The 14,571-nt window shown below is 40.2% G+C and overlaps 1 protein-coding gene across 5 annotated transcripts in view; it reads left to right on the top strand.

The window, feature by feature from the left end:
• Nucleotides 1–14,571, top strand: part of DCAF5 (DDB1 and CUL4 associated factor 5) — a 105,517-nt gene that overhangs the window by 18,781 nt on the left and 72,165 nt on the right. For 3 of the 5 annotated variants that reach the window (XM_089907868.1, XM_022570278.2, XM_089907869.1), the window contains exons 2-5: nucleotides 8,486–8,629; nucleotides 10,940–10,976; nucleotides 11,858–11,997; nucleotides 13,767–13,896. In XM_089907868.1, coding sequence (XP_089763994.1) covers nucleotides 8,486–8,629; nucleotides 10,940–10,976; nucleotides 11,858–11,997; nucleotides 13,767–13,896 — 451 coding nt within the window. The other 2 variants (XM_089907870.1, XM_089907871.1) reach the window with 2 other exon arrangements.

The following is a 14,571-nucleotide window of genomic DNA, read 5'->3' as shown; positions in this document are numbered from 1 at the left end:
CTCACAATTGCCAAAAAAGTGGGAGCAATCTAAATGTCTGTCAACAGATTAATTGATAAAATGTGGAATATACATCCAAAAGAATATTATTCAGCCTTAAAAAAGAATGAAATTCGGGACTTCCCTTGGAATCTGCCTTCCAATGCAGGGGACGTGGGTTTGATCCCTGGTCAAGGAACTAAGATCCCACATGTTGCGGGGCAGCTAAGCAGCGCGCTCTAGAGCCCACGTGCCACAACTAGAGAGAAGCCCACGCACCACAACAAAGATCCCGCGTGCTGCAACTAAGACCCTGTGCAGCCAAACAAATTAATTTTTTTTAAAAATCCAGCCTTTTTTTTCAAAAAAGGAATGAAATTCTGGTACATGCAGCAACATGGGTAGACCTTGAAGACATTATGCTAAATGAAATAAGCTAGTCATAAAAGAACAAATATTGTATGAGTCCATTCATATGAGGTACCTAGAGTAGTCAAATTCATAGAGACAGAAGTGGTGTCTCTAGAGGTTGAATGGTGGTTGCCAGGGGAGGGGGGAGGCAGGAATGAACAGCTGATATTGAATGGATATGGAATTTCAGTTTGGGAAGATGAAAAGTTCTGGATGGATGGTGCTTTTCTTCCCTGCGTAAAGCTGTGAAACATCCTCACTTGGAATTGTAAGTAGTGTTCTGGCCTCTTGCACTTTGGTAGAAAGGATACACCTTGGTTTTAGGCTCCAGGCCTAGCTTCTTAGATTGTTAGCGAGTCATTTTGTCTCTCTGATCCTCATCTGGAAAAAGGGTTATATAATCCTTACCTCGCAAGTGAAGATATATGTGAATAAACTTTTATACAAAAGTTAATTATTTTCAACTTTGGGGAAATAACAAAACAGACTTATTTCTCATACACTGATGTAGCTGGGCTGTATGGCACATAGGCTGCACCTCTATATCTCCATGCTTCTTCTTAGAGCTCAAGGAGAGGTATGGTTGTCACAAAAAGAGGTTTGGCTCCGCAGAGTGGCGATTATCACACATGGAGAAGAAGGAATAAATAGGCTGAGAAGAAAGCCAGGCTGCTTGATTTCCTTTAAATCTTTGCAGGTTAAAAAAATAAACAAAACTGCGGCAGTATAAAAGGGCATTAAGTAAAATTCCTATCCCCAAGAGTAACTTCTGTTAACCATTTTACTTTTGCCCTTCCATGTACAAATTTGTGTATTCTTTTGTTTTATTAAAATACATCATGCTGTTCATACTCTAATGCCACCTAAAACAAGAGTTTGGAAGATTGGGACAAATTCATGGAGGATACTTAAGAGAAACTAGGATGTTTTAAGGAGTGTATATACCTAATAAATGACACACTGGGCTAATAAGTGCTTTTATATTTATTATCTCACCCAAACACATAACAACCCTGGGAGATAGTTGGCATTTTCTTCATTTTACAGTCATAAAATTGAAGCTAGAGTAGTAGAATAACTCACCTAGGACACATGGGTGGTGAAACCAGGATTTGAATCCAGACACTTTTATTCAAAAGCTTGCACTTCCTGTACCACCTTTGCTGCCTACAAAGATGGAACCCTAAACCCTGAATCTAATCCCACTGTGTCATTTTTTAAAAGAAAATGTTTTGAATAGTTAACACAGTCACTAACACTGCATCATAGTGATTATGCCATAGCAGAAGAGACAGAGCTGCCTCATGCTTTTTTTTTTTGCCTGCATAATACATAGTATATATATGAACAGTAAACTTTTTGCATTTTTAAAATTGTAGTACAATATACATAATACAAAATTTACCATTTTATTTTATTTTTTATTTTTTGGCCCTGCCACACAGCTTGTGTGATCTCAGTTCCCCGACCAGGGATTGAACCCAGGCCACCTCAGTGATAGCCCTGAATCCTCACCACTAGGCCACCACGGAACTCCTTTTTTTTAATTTACCATTTTTTTTTCTTTCTTTCTTTTTTTTTTTTTTTTTTTTTTCCGGTACACGGGCCTCTCACTGTTGTGGCCTCTCCCGTTGCAGAGCACAGGCTCCAGACGCGCAGGCTAGCGGCCATGGCTCACGGGCCCAGCCACTCTACGGCATGTGGGATCTTCCCGGACCGGGGTGCGAACCCGTGTCCCCCACATCGGCAGGCGGACCCACAACCACTGCGCCACCAGGGAAGCCCTTTAAGTTTTTTTTTTTCTTTTTTTTCATTTTAACCATTTTTAAGTGTACTGTTTAGTAGCATTAAGTACATTGACATTGTTGTACAACCATCACCACCATCCATCTCCAGCACTTTTTCATTTTGCAGAACGGAAACTCTGTACCCATTAAACAACAGCTCCCCATTGTTCCTCCCCCAGCCCCTGGCCCCCACCATTTCTACTTTATGTCTCTATGATTTGACTACTCTAGGTGCTTCATATAAGTGGAATCATACAGTTTTTGTCCTTTTGTGTTTGGCTTTTTTCACTGAACACTATTTAATGAGACTTAGTTTGATGGACATGTAAATGTCTTTTGCTCTACAAACAATGTTGTGCTGCAGGGAGCATTTGATCCCGACTTTCAGAGTGCTCTCTCAGATCTGTCCTGTGCTTGGCTGACTTTGAGGAAACCCAAAGAAAATTCTTTCCTTTTGTGCCTCAGCTTTTCTGGACTTTTCTTATTTTAAGAAGAATGTTAAATAATTTCTTCTGTTAGCAGCACGGTGTGAGAGCTTGCAGACTTTCTGCTTATAGCTCACAAGCCACTGGAAAAGAGTAATATTTAAATATAAAGTCTTTCTGTAACTACAGAGCTGCTGCCACAATGTGATTATAGTACATTTTAGGATGAATTGGTGAGTTTGATACAGAATTAAATCAACCCAAGATGACCAGCATAAGTAGCTGTATTCTCTTGGGATTCTCACCTGGGTTGAAGCTAAGCAGTGGTTTGTGAGGAAACCAGGCTTAGAAGGCCTGGCCTCTCCTTGTCCCTTGCCTGGCACTGGCACTAAGCAGAAAGGTCTTGCCTTCCTAAGAGGTCCTGGTGCTCCCCCTGAAGTGTCTGAGAGGCCAACCCCACAAGCACCCAACCGCTGCCAGACTTACGGAGCTGGCTTAAAGGATCATACTCTTCACTTGGACTGTTTGCAGGTCAGACAGTCTCTCTCTGTGGGACTCTACAATACATCTTTGGTTTTTTGAACTGACCAGGTGACTCACAGAGACAGAACTGTAGAGCTTTTTTCATGTTCTAAACTGATTCACCAGCCCTCCTTGCTTCACCAGCCCTCCTTTGCTTTGTGGGGTCAGAGTTTTGGGCACAGCTGTTCTGCTCTCTCTACTGGCTTAAAAGCAGCCCAGCAATTTCAGATTATGCCTCAGTTTGCACCGTTGGTGTTTTTTGCCAACATGTGGTTGAAAAGTGTCATCTTTACACAGGGCTTTTAATACCTTGCCTAAGGAAATGGGGGTGGGAGGGGCATGTGCCCCTTCCATCTTCTGACACTGACCTTGAGGGCAAAGCAGAGGAAGCAGGCCCTGCCATAGCGATAATTTCTGCCTCAGTGATTCCAATCTTCTGTGGACTTGGGCTGTCATCATCATTTTAGGTACTAAGGACAAATCATTTTATTTTACTTTTAATTAATTAATTTATTCATTTATTTAATTTTTGGCTGCATTGGGTCTTCGCTGCTGCACACGGGTTTTCTCTAGCTGCTGAGAGCAGGGGCTACTCTTTGTTGCGGTGCGCAGGCTTCTCATTTTGGTGGCTTCTCTTGTTGTGGAGCACGGGCTCTAGGTGCACGGGCTTCAGTAGTTGTGGCACACAGGCTTCAGTAGTTGTGGCTCGCGGGCTCTAGAGCACAGGCTCAGTAGTTGTGGCGCACGGGCTTAGTTTCTCTGCAGCATGTGGGATCTTCCCGGACCAGGGCTCGAACCTGTGTCCCCTGAATTAGCAGGCGGATTCTTAACCACTGCGCCACCAGGGAAGCCCCAGGACACATCGTTTTAAATGATCTCAAGGCACTCTACAAATAACCATTCTTTTAAAATCAGAAAGAATTTATTTGGCAAAATTAAATCTAGAATGAGCATTAAAGATAACGCTGTCTGGATGATAGGGGAAGATCCTTTGGCTGAGAATGGTTATGACTTTGAGCACATAGGTATAGATATTCTGTTTTCTTTTTTATTGAACTTTTTTTTTTTTTTTTTTAAGCTGCTGCAGTTCAAGAGAGGTTGTACTGCCTGCATAGGTCTTAATGAACAAACACAGAGGTGCCCTCAGTTATATTTCTTTGCTATGGGTATCCCAGCACATCCTGGAGAGTCTTATTTTCTTTTTCTATCATGAACATTAAAAATATATATATTTATTTATTTTATGGAAATGTGCAAGCATATACAAAAATGTAGTGTACCCATCTACAACAATTATCAACATTTTATTAATCACCTATCCCCCTACTTTTTATTTTCTGGAATATTTTAAAGGAAATTACAGATTTTTGCCATTTCACCCACTTCAGAATGCACCCCTAACTGATAAGAACTTTTTTCTTTTTTAACATGACCACAGTACTGTTACTATATCTCATAGATGTAACAATATCATGAAATATTTAAACATAAAGAAGAGAAGTATCAATCAGATTTGACAAAGTGTTGACAGTTTGTTAAATTTTCTTCCAATCTATTGTTTTTTTTTTTTTTAAAGGAAATAAAACTTTACAGGTACATTTGAAGTCCCCTTTTGTTATTTGTGTGTTCATAAATATGGTATTGTTTTGCATATTTAAAACTATATACTTAATGTTTTCCTTTACATATCCTTCTGAAACTTGTTTTTATTACTTAATACTAGGTTTTCAAGATGTATTCATTTCAGTACACGTATCTGTAGCTCATTTTAAATGCTGTATAGTGTTTCGTTGTGCTTAGACTTCATTCATGTTTGTATTCCATTCGGTTTTATCAGTTTATATATTGATGGATATTTATGTTATCTACCTTTTTTTTTTTGCTATTATGAACAGTGAGGCAGTGAACATTCTTTTGTACATTTCTTTGTGCCATTTTGTAAGAAGGTATCTAAATTATAATTTACATTTCCCTGATTACTACAGAGGTTGAGATCCTCTGTAATCTCTGTTGGTCATTTGGTTTTCCTCTTCTGTGAGTTGTCATATTTGCCTCTTTTCCTAGTTGTTTTCAAAGTTGATTTGTAGGAATTCTTTGTATGTTCTTTATAATAAGCCATTATCGGTTTTGTGCATTGCTAGAATCTTTATCATTTCAGGAAAGCCTTTCCTGGTCCCTGTCCCTGCTCCTTCCGTTTACTCCACTTAAGTTGGTTTCTGTTTTTATTCCTGTGGTCCTTTGTTTTATTCTTACCTACTCATTTTTGAGTTGTGCTACCAAGTCAGAGAATCCTTTCAGTTGTCCATCAGCTGAATTTGCTTTGTCAGTTACGGTTTATTTTTCATTCTATAAGGCAAGCAATCCAGAGTAGTGGTTAAGAGAGTGGGGAGTCTTAACTGCTTGCTTTTGAATCTTGGCTCAACCACTTTACTTACTGTTGTGACCTTGGCAGATTACTTAACTCTCTTGTACTTGACTTTATAATCTATAAAACCCATGCGAGTAGAGCTGTTATGATCCCAGTTTTGTATTTGATGAAACTCAGGCTCAGGGAGATTAGATTAGAAACATGAGTAAGTTGAAGAAACATGTGGGCCTCTTTATCTTTTAATTTTTCACTTTTGATAGAGACATGGGCACAGAGAAATATTTCTCTAAATATAAGATATAAAGTAACAAAAACAGTGCCAAGTCCCTGACCTGTGGCCTCAAGTGTTGGGGAAAAACAGTAAGAGTAGAGACTGTAGAACTAAAGTGCCCATGGCCTGTCTAAATCTATTAATAGGGAGGAAAACCCCTTTATGCCATTTTTCATGAAAATAAAACAACAAAAACCCAAAGCTTATTTTCATGACCTTAACTTATAAGAGACATAGAATTTAGAAAACCATCCCAGGCCAGAGAACTCATAGTTGAATTAGGCAGATCATAAACACAGAACATTGTGGGCCATACTTAAGGGATCATTCCCTTAAGGGTTGACAGTGAAATACTTTGGAGGAGGACACAGGACTTGATTTTGACGGACAATGGAAGGAAGAAGGATCTCAAGAAACAAAGGAACTCAAGAAATGAAGGCAACTTCTTTCTAGGGGAGGGAGAATAAGTATGATTTGGCGACTATGTTTTCTACTGATTTTTTTTCTACTAAAAGAGGAAATATGTTTATGGCAAAATGTCAAGTAGTAAAGGAAGGTATAAAGTAAAAATTAAAACATAAAATTTTCCAATGGTGTATACCCAAAGGAACTGAAAGTAGGGACTTGAACAGATATTTGTACATCCATATGCTCTTAGCAACGTTATTCACAATAGCCAAAAGATGGAAACAACCTAAATGTCCATAGATGGATGAATGGACTAAAAAAAATAACAGTATGTGTGTAATGAAATATTACTCAGCCTTACAAAGAATGAAATTCTGATAAGTGCTACAATATGGATGAACCTTGAAGACATTATGCTAAGTGAATAAGCCAGACACAAAAGGACAAATGTATGATTCCACTTATATGGGAGTACCTAGAATAATCAAATTCATGGAGGCAGAAAGTAGAATGGTGGTTACTGAGCACTGGGGAGAGTTATTGTTTATTGGGTACAGAGTTTCAGTTTGGGATGATGTAAAAGTTCTGGAGATGGGTAATGGTGATGGTTGTACAACACTGCAAATATACTTAATGCCACTGAATTGTATGCTTATAAATGGTTAAAATGGTGCATTTTCTGCTATTTATATTTTACCACAATGTAAAGTCTCCAAACAATTCTAGCCTAGAGGTGGTGTCCACTAAAAACTTCTTTTGTAGCCATCTAGATTTGCAAATACAAGCATAGATATGCAAGCATAAGCATATTCATTCAATGTCTACTCTTTGGGACATTCATTTAGGTGCTGGGAATTCTGCAGTGAACAAAACTGACAAGGTTCCTGCTGTATTGGAGCTTTTTAAAAATTTGTTTTACACAAATGGATGTTGGTATGCATACTGCTTTACACCTCATTTTTTCCCCTAACAAAGACCTTTGGTCATCTTTCTGAGTTAGTTCTTAGAGATCTACTGATTGAATGGTTGCATGGTATGCCCTTGTTATGGATGTGATATAATTTGTGGCTATTATATTGAATGGAGGAGGGGAGGCAGAGGTATAGAGCTTACTATGGCTTGCTGCCCATGTTTGCTCCTGTTGTAAGTTAAATTTTTATTCGGAATATAATATAGGTTTGTTGTAAAGAGTCAAGCAGGGCTTCCCCGGTGGCGCAGTGGTTGAGAATCTGCCTGCCAATGCAGGGGACGCGGGCTTGATCCCTGGCCCGGGAAGATCCCACATGCTGCGGATCAACTAAGCTCGTGTGCCACAACTACTGAGCCTGTGCTCTAGAGCCCGCGAGCCACAACTACTGAGCCCGCGTGCCGCAACTACTGAAGCCCACGCGCCTAGAGCCCACGCTCCACAATGAGAGAAGCCACTGCAATGAGAAGCCCCTGCACCGCAACGAAGAGTAGCCCCCGCTCGCCGCAACTAGAGAAAGCCCGCGTGCAGCAATGAAGACCCAACACAGCCATAAATAAAATAAAAAAAGTCAAGCAGTGCCAAATCTATAAAGTAAAAGTAGAAACCCTCTTAATCTGTCCTCTACCTCTCTTTTAATCCTATTCCCTGGAAGTAGTAACCACTGTTTACAGTCCATTGTTCATCCTTCCAGATGTGTATAATGCGTTTGCAAATATAAAGAATATGTAGAGCATGTATCTTCTCATTCTCCAGGAGCTGGCTCATGCAGTATAATATTGCTCATTCAACTCAGACTATTGAGAATTATGCAGAGGAAAGAGCTGGACTGAGCTTCATGAGAGCCAAGTTCTGTCTTAATCCTGCTACTGTGACAGGCAATTCCTCCTCAGTTGTCATTTGTCTGGTGTCCCATAGTCAGTGAGATCACATCAGGGAGAGTGCTTTGGAAACTATTATGGTATAAATACTAGCATATTTAGAGTTCTTTGATTGCAAGCAGTAGAAACCAACTCAGGTTCTGTTAGACAAAAAAAAGGTGGGGGGACATTAGTGGAAGGATTTTAGGTAGCAAATGAAGAAATATTTAAACAACTGGGTCTCTGGAAATTCAGAAATTTCTCTGTATCTGTTCAAGATGTAATTTCTGGGGAAAAGTGAGTGGCTTAGAGGCCATGTGTCTACTGATGGTTAAGGGGGTAGAGTTCTGGGTTTATGTGTCCCATCAGAATCTCACAGAGTTGGGGAGATGCAGTTTTGGAAAGTATGGGATTCAGGCTGGCAGAACCAAATGTCAGCCTTGAAATGTCAGCTCTTTTAACTCTAGATTCTTACTCACCTCTCAAGGAGGAGATGATCGCCGGGTTCTACTATGGCACATGGAACAAGCTATCCACTCCAGAGTTAAGCCCATACAGCTGAAAGGAGAGCATCATTCCAACATTTTTTGCCTGGCTTTCAACAGTGGGAACACCAAAGTATTCTCTGGAGGTGAGAAGGAGATTTCCCCTTGGGAAATTGTGGCTGGGATTTCAGATAAAGGAGTGCTAAAATTATTCCTTGATTTTCCTTCCTTTATCTCATTGAGTTGTGGAATTACTGTTTTCCCTTAGCTTGTCTTCTCTGTATTACAGCAGTTTAGACACATGTATTAAACTAATGTCTGTCTGTCCTTTCTCTCCTTTGCTCTTGTTCTTTCTCTCTTTTTTGGTAAAAACTTTTCACATTGCAGTCTGGTACACAGAAACATGTTAGAAAGAGTACTTAACCTTAGTATATGTGGTACACTCTGATTTTTTTTTTTTCTATTCTATTCTGTTTTGTTTTTAAAGATTTTAAAGGTTGCGACTCAAATTGGTGTTATGACCCATGGATGGCTCCTGTTTGAAAAAACGTTGTGTTGGGGTATAATTGGAATGGCTTTTGCTCAAGCCAGCCTCTTGATGATGGCATCCATCAGTCACACTCCTTTCTGACCACTACATTTCTAGCCCTGACCTCTCTTCTGCACTGCAGATTTCCCCACTGAATATCTACCTTTGTTTTCCAAAAGTAATTTAAATCCAGCAGATCTAAAACTAAGATTATTAGTCCTTCTCCCCTGCACAATATTTCCTCTTGTTTCCTGGTTTCCTTTTCTCGGTTATTATCACCATTCAACTAATTATGTAAGTTGTTAGGTTTAACTTTTAAGAAACTGCTGACATTGGAGCATTTTCAGCTTACAAAAATGACAGTTTCATATGGTTCAGTCTAATAGAAATCTCAAAGTCAGCTTCAGACCTGCCTTTCTTTCATTTTCACATCTTGTATGTCACCAACTACACTGTCAGATCTATTTTGGAAGCCTCATATCCATCCTTTAGTTTCTGCTCTCTTGCTATACCGACTACTCTGATTCAGGTCCTCATCTTTGGCCTGGACTACTGCAGTGTCCTGCTGTGATTTCTGCTACCGGTATCTAACTCTCCTTATTCATTGCTTATACGAGTTTTCTTCAACCATGTGGACCTTTGACCCTACATGTCCATCCACAGGATAAAGCCTCAATCCAGTCTGCCTATCTGGCCTCATCTTCCTCCCCTGCATCTTGTGCTCTAATTCACTAAATCACTTGTCATCTTAAGTGCTCTGTGCCTTTTGCCCATACTCTTCCTCCATAGGCCATGATTAATTGTCCAGACCCCACCAATTCCCATAAGTCTTCCATCGGTAAGAGTTTTGAGTTACTTGAGTTTCTATTCAAGTGTCTCCTTCCCCATAAAAATATTCCCCCTTTGTGCCATGTACTTTCACCCTGCTCATAAAGGACATAATTGCTCCTTTATCTGTGTTCCCGTTGTAGAGCATATCGCTACAATAAGATAACCCGTCTTGTCACTATTAGTTGTTTGTGCAGGTGGACTGTGAATTCCTCAATCTTATTCATTCCTCTCGTATCCTCAGCACCTCACTCTGTGCCTGTTACCTAAAAGGCATTAGTATGGGTTTGATTTACTTGGTATGAACCCACCATAGAGTTACAGTGAGGACTTTAAGATGACCTGGCCACATCTCTACTGCTTATGCTTTTAGCATAGAGTGGGAAATTTTTTTACTGTCTTCATTTTGGGATTTTTATTTTTTGGCTATATAAACCATTTGAAGGCAGGACTACACATATCATGGATGCAGTATTTTTAGATTCCTTGAGAAATGCAAGAGAAAAAAGTTGTGGATAAAATCTTTCCCATTATTTAGGATCACACTATCATTAGATTTTAATGCTATAAAAGATGATGAGGGTATGAATAGTAGCAAATGTTTGTTAGGGGCTTAGTCCTACTCCAAATGCTTTTATATTCTTGTCTTCACAATAACTCTATGAAGTAGATACAATTGTTTTTCCTATTTTGCTGAGACATAGAAAAGTTACAGATATTTTTCCAGGTCTCACAGTTAATGAATGTTTTGTTTAAAAAAAAAAGCTAGCTTGGATGAATGGATTGATTTGCCCATGATCATTTATTCTTTTCCTGAATAGCCACAGTTTTTTGTTTTTTTAATCATCCACTGGATAATGCATTTTGGAAACTTATTATGTTATATCTACATGCTATTATGCTTTTTCAAATTCTCTATAAGAATATCCTATCCTTCTTCACTATTTTTATAAACCTTTTTCTAATTAACACTCCTAATTTGTAAATATTAACATTGACTTTGTTCATTTGTTTTTCCTGAAATCTTTAAAATACTGAATTGTAATATGAACAGGATCACTTTGCAGGAATTACCAAATGTCTGCTTTTTCCCTTGCAGGAAATGATGAGCAAGTTATCCTCCATGATGTTGAAAGGTAAATAGATTGTTGGTATGTGAAGGTAATTAACTCTATCTTTCGTATGAAGAAAGGCAGGTATCTCTTTAGACCGAAATAGTTCTTGTTTTTTGAAGAAAATAACATGAACTCAACTGTCCTTTGCTGAAAAAGATTTACGAAGTTGATATAAAATTATAGTTTTCAGGTAAAAATTTAAAGGGAGAGGTTGTAAGGGAATGAAACATAATATTTAACCCTCAATAATTTTATGAGGCAATACTATTATGATCTCAATTAGGAAACTGAGGCATAGAGATATTAGGTAACTTAAAGTCAAGTGATGTTAGGATCTGAACATAGGCAGCCTGGCTTTGGAGCCATGCTTTTACTCACCATGCCAGACTGCCAGGAATCCCTCTTCTACCCCTGCTGGCATCAGGGCTGCTTTAAAGCTTTCCCTCGCTTTTTGGAAATCCAGCACCACCCCCAAGACTGTACACAAGCAGATGCATTCTGTAGTAAGTGAAAACATGAAACTCATCAGTTGAGTCACTTTTTTGGGGGTGGGGATGTTAGTTCCCCGAACAGGGAATGAACCCGGGCTCCAGCAGTGAAAAGCGCTGAGTCCTAACCACTGGACCTTCAGGGAATTCCCTTGAATCACCTTTAAATATGCTTATTTAGTGCAAAAAGCAAACTTGTCGTGAAGTCTTATCTCTTTAGTAATACTTTTTTTTTTAACCTGGAAGTCGAATACCTACTTTTCAGTAAATGTAATATCCTTTGGGTTTAGCTAGGTTGACTTTCTCCTGGAAATGAAAGAGAACTCCATTCTAGGAACTAGAGGGCTTTAACTCTGCACTACTTTTGTGTGTATGTGTGTGCCTGTGTGCCTCTCTCTGCTCTCTGTCTCTCAGCAGTGAGACCTTAGATGTGTTTGCTCATGAAGATGCGGTGTATGGCTTGTCAGTGAGCCCAGTGAATGACAACATTTTTGCCAGCTCCTCAGATGATGGTCGGGTTCTCATCTGGGACATCCGGGAATCTCCCCATGGAGGTAGGGTCACTGTGCAAAAGGTGATTGGATTGTGTTGAAGAGTTTGAAGTCAGTTTCATAGCAGATCCAGTCTATGACTTGAGTAGCCTGGGTAGAAGTGCTATAAAGGGAGAGGAAACTCACATAGGGACATAAATGTGTCTCTGGAGGTCCCACCTTACCCCTGAGTACTCAGAAGTGAGGCACCTCTGCCAGTCCTCCTCCAGTCACTTGTGAATCTCCACAGACCTTTGCACCTGGAGTAAATACCACAGTATCTTGCTGTGTAGTAGCCCCAAGGAGCAGAACATGTGGTGCCTCATTTGTAGAGAGTAGCCACCAAGGGCCAGCTTTGTGCATGGTGCTGACATGCACATATTCTTGGTTACTTACAGAGAATGGGCGTGTTGTGCACTTTCTTACATCCTAGATCCAGGGTTGTTATTTTGCTGAAAGAACCACAGAACCTCACCTTCACTGTGCGTAGGAACTTAAAATGATAGCAGATACCCTCTGTTTAAGGGGGATTGTCTGGGTGAGTTCCTCTTCCAAATGTGTTCTTTGGGTCTCTGAAATGTAAAATGAAGAATTTGTCTTGTTGAATTTCTCTGAAGTTCTTCAGGAAATGCATCTTTTCAGCCCATTTCCTGCAGAGAGACTTCTGTCACTCTATCTTCAAAGGCTCTTTCCTCCAGCATACCCTCAGTGCCACCCCCAGCCCCACTCTTGGTGCAGCTTTGTCATGACCATACCTATGTACATAGAGTTACTATCTTGCCTACCTTGTCTGGCAGGCTCTGAGTCTTTTTATTCTTCTGTATTCTGAGCGTTTAACATGCTGGTCTGTGCTCATTATTGAGGTTCAGGCTATAAGAGAAGTTTGTTCTCAGAGTCAGGCAGGTTTGGTAGCCAAAAGCAGCAGCTATGTTTGAGTGAAGTGGTTTGCTTGGTACGTGCACTTCTCCTTTGTCTGAACTGCCTCGTGGCTGAGATTATTGAGCACTCCCTGTGCCCAGAGGCCTGTGAAGTATCACATATGGAAATCATAGACTGAGGAGTGCTTTCTGTCTATTGCTTCTAAACAACTTCCATAGGAGTATGTCCCCCCAGGCAGCAAAGTGATTCCTTCCTCACCTGGAGCCAGCTAGTATATGCAAGAGGCTGCAGGGTTTCTAGGTGAAGTTGATTAGAAACTGGCTGGATGCAAGAGAAGTTCAAGTACTAGATGAAATGAAATCTTAAAATTCTAGACTGAGGCTATTTTCTTTTCAATTTAGGGAGCAATATTACCAGAAGGGAAAACTGCACTATTGTTTTATTTTGTCTTCATTAAATCTTTGTGTAGTTTTAAAACTTTCAATTTCTAAAGCTAGTAAATTTGGATTAAGGTATAATAATCCTACCAGTAATTGATTGTGAATTTTTTTAGCTCATGAGGAATTCAGTTTTACTTACTGTAAAACAGCTTAACTTCCCATTTACAGTGACCATTTCTGTTTTGTTACAGGATCTGAATAGGTACTATGTTTATTTATCAGCATTATAGCTTAAAATTTGTGTATATGTGTTTAAGTTGCTATTTGCAGACTTTCTGGTGCAGAAGGGTGTGTGCCAGGACTTGGGACCTTGTGAACAAGCGTGGCTACTGGAATGATGTCCTACACTGGATTCCAGCCCACTGGGGTGATTGTTAACGGCTGTGCGCCTCTTGCTTTCACATTCCTGCTTGTCTGCCTGCCACAGGCCCAGCAGTGCCTGAAGTGGACTGATCAGAATTTCTCTCTTCACAGAGCCCTTCTGCCTGGCCAACTACCCATCAGCCTTTCACAGTGTCATGTTCAACCCTGTGGAGCCCAGGTTATTGGCCACAGCCAATTCAAAGGAAGGAGTGGGACTCTGGGATATTCGAAAACCTCAGAGGTGAGCCCCCTTTATTCAGAAGTTGTTAAAAGTTTCCCCTGACTCAACTCTCAGGTAATGTCATCAGTCAGCAACAGTCTTGAGAACCTGGTTGGCAGTTGATCTCAGCTGGACATCTCCTAACATATCCCAGTGTCTCTGAAGCCAGGGGGACCCTATTTCCAGGGGGCAGGCAGTGTGAGACATCCACACTCCTTGCTAAGGAGGAATCATAAATTGTAATCTGGACTCTAGACAGGATCAGTTCTAGGCAGACTTTGCAATGGCAGAGCTCTCTTCAGCACTACCTTCTATCTTTAGGTCCAGGGTTCCCCAAATGCATGGGAGGTCTCCTGGAGGAGTGATGGTGATTTGTTAAATGCATTGCCCCTGAACTGGGGATTCTTAACCCCGGGCTGAAGGGAATATGAGCTTCAGGAAGACTGTGAACCCCCAAACTGCATGGAAATTATATTGTGTATTCATCTAAGTATGTTTTTCTGAGAAGGGAGTTTAGTTTTTTTCAGTTTCACAAAAGGACCAGTGACTGCAACAGTAAAGGTTAAGAGCCACCGCACTACAGTGTTAGGGACCTAATGTGTTCCCCTTCTGTTTGCATTATTAAAGAGTACACTTAGGACAATTCTGAGCTGATGATCCGAATCACTAATGGGGGAATTTCAGACATCATTAAGA

Source organism: Delphinapterus leucas, chromosome 2 (genome assembly GCF_059928025.1).
Source record: "Delphinapterus leucas isolate spDelLeu-1000000601 "Yukka" chromosome 2, BTC_Dleu_Yukka2, whole genome shotgun sequence".
Taxonomy (NCBI): domain Eukaryota; kingdom Metazoa; phylum Chordata; class Mammalia; order Artiodactyla; family Monodontidae; genus Delphinapterus; species Delphinapterus leucas.
The sequence above is the reverse complement of the archived record's forward strand: the minus strand, read 5'-3'. Positions and strand labels throughout refer to the sequence as shown.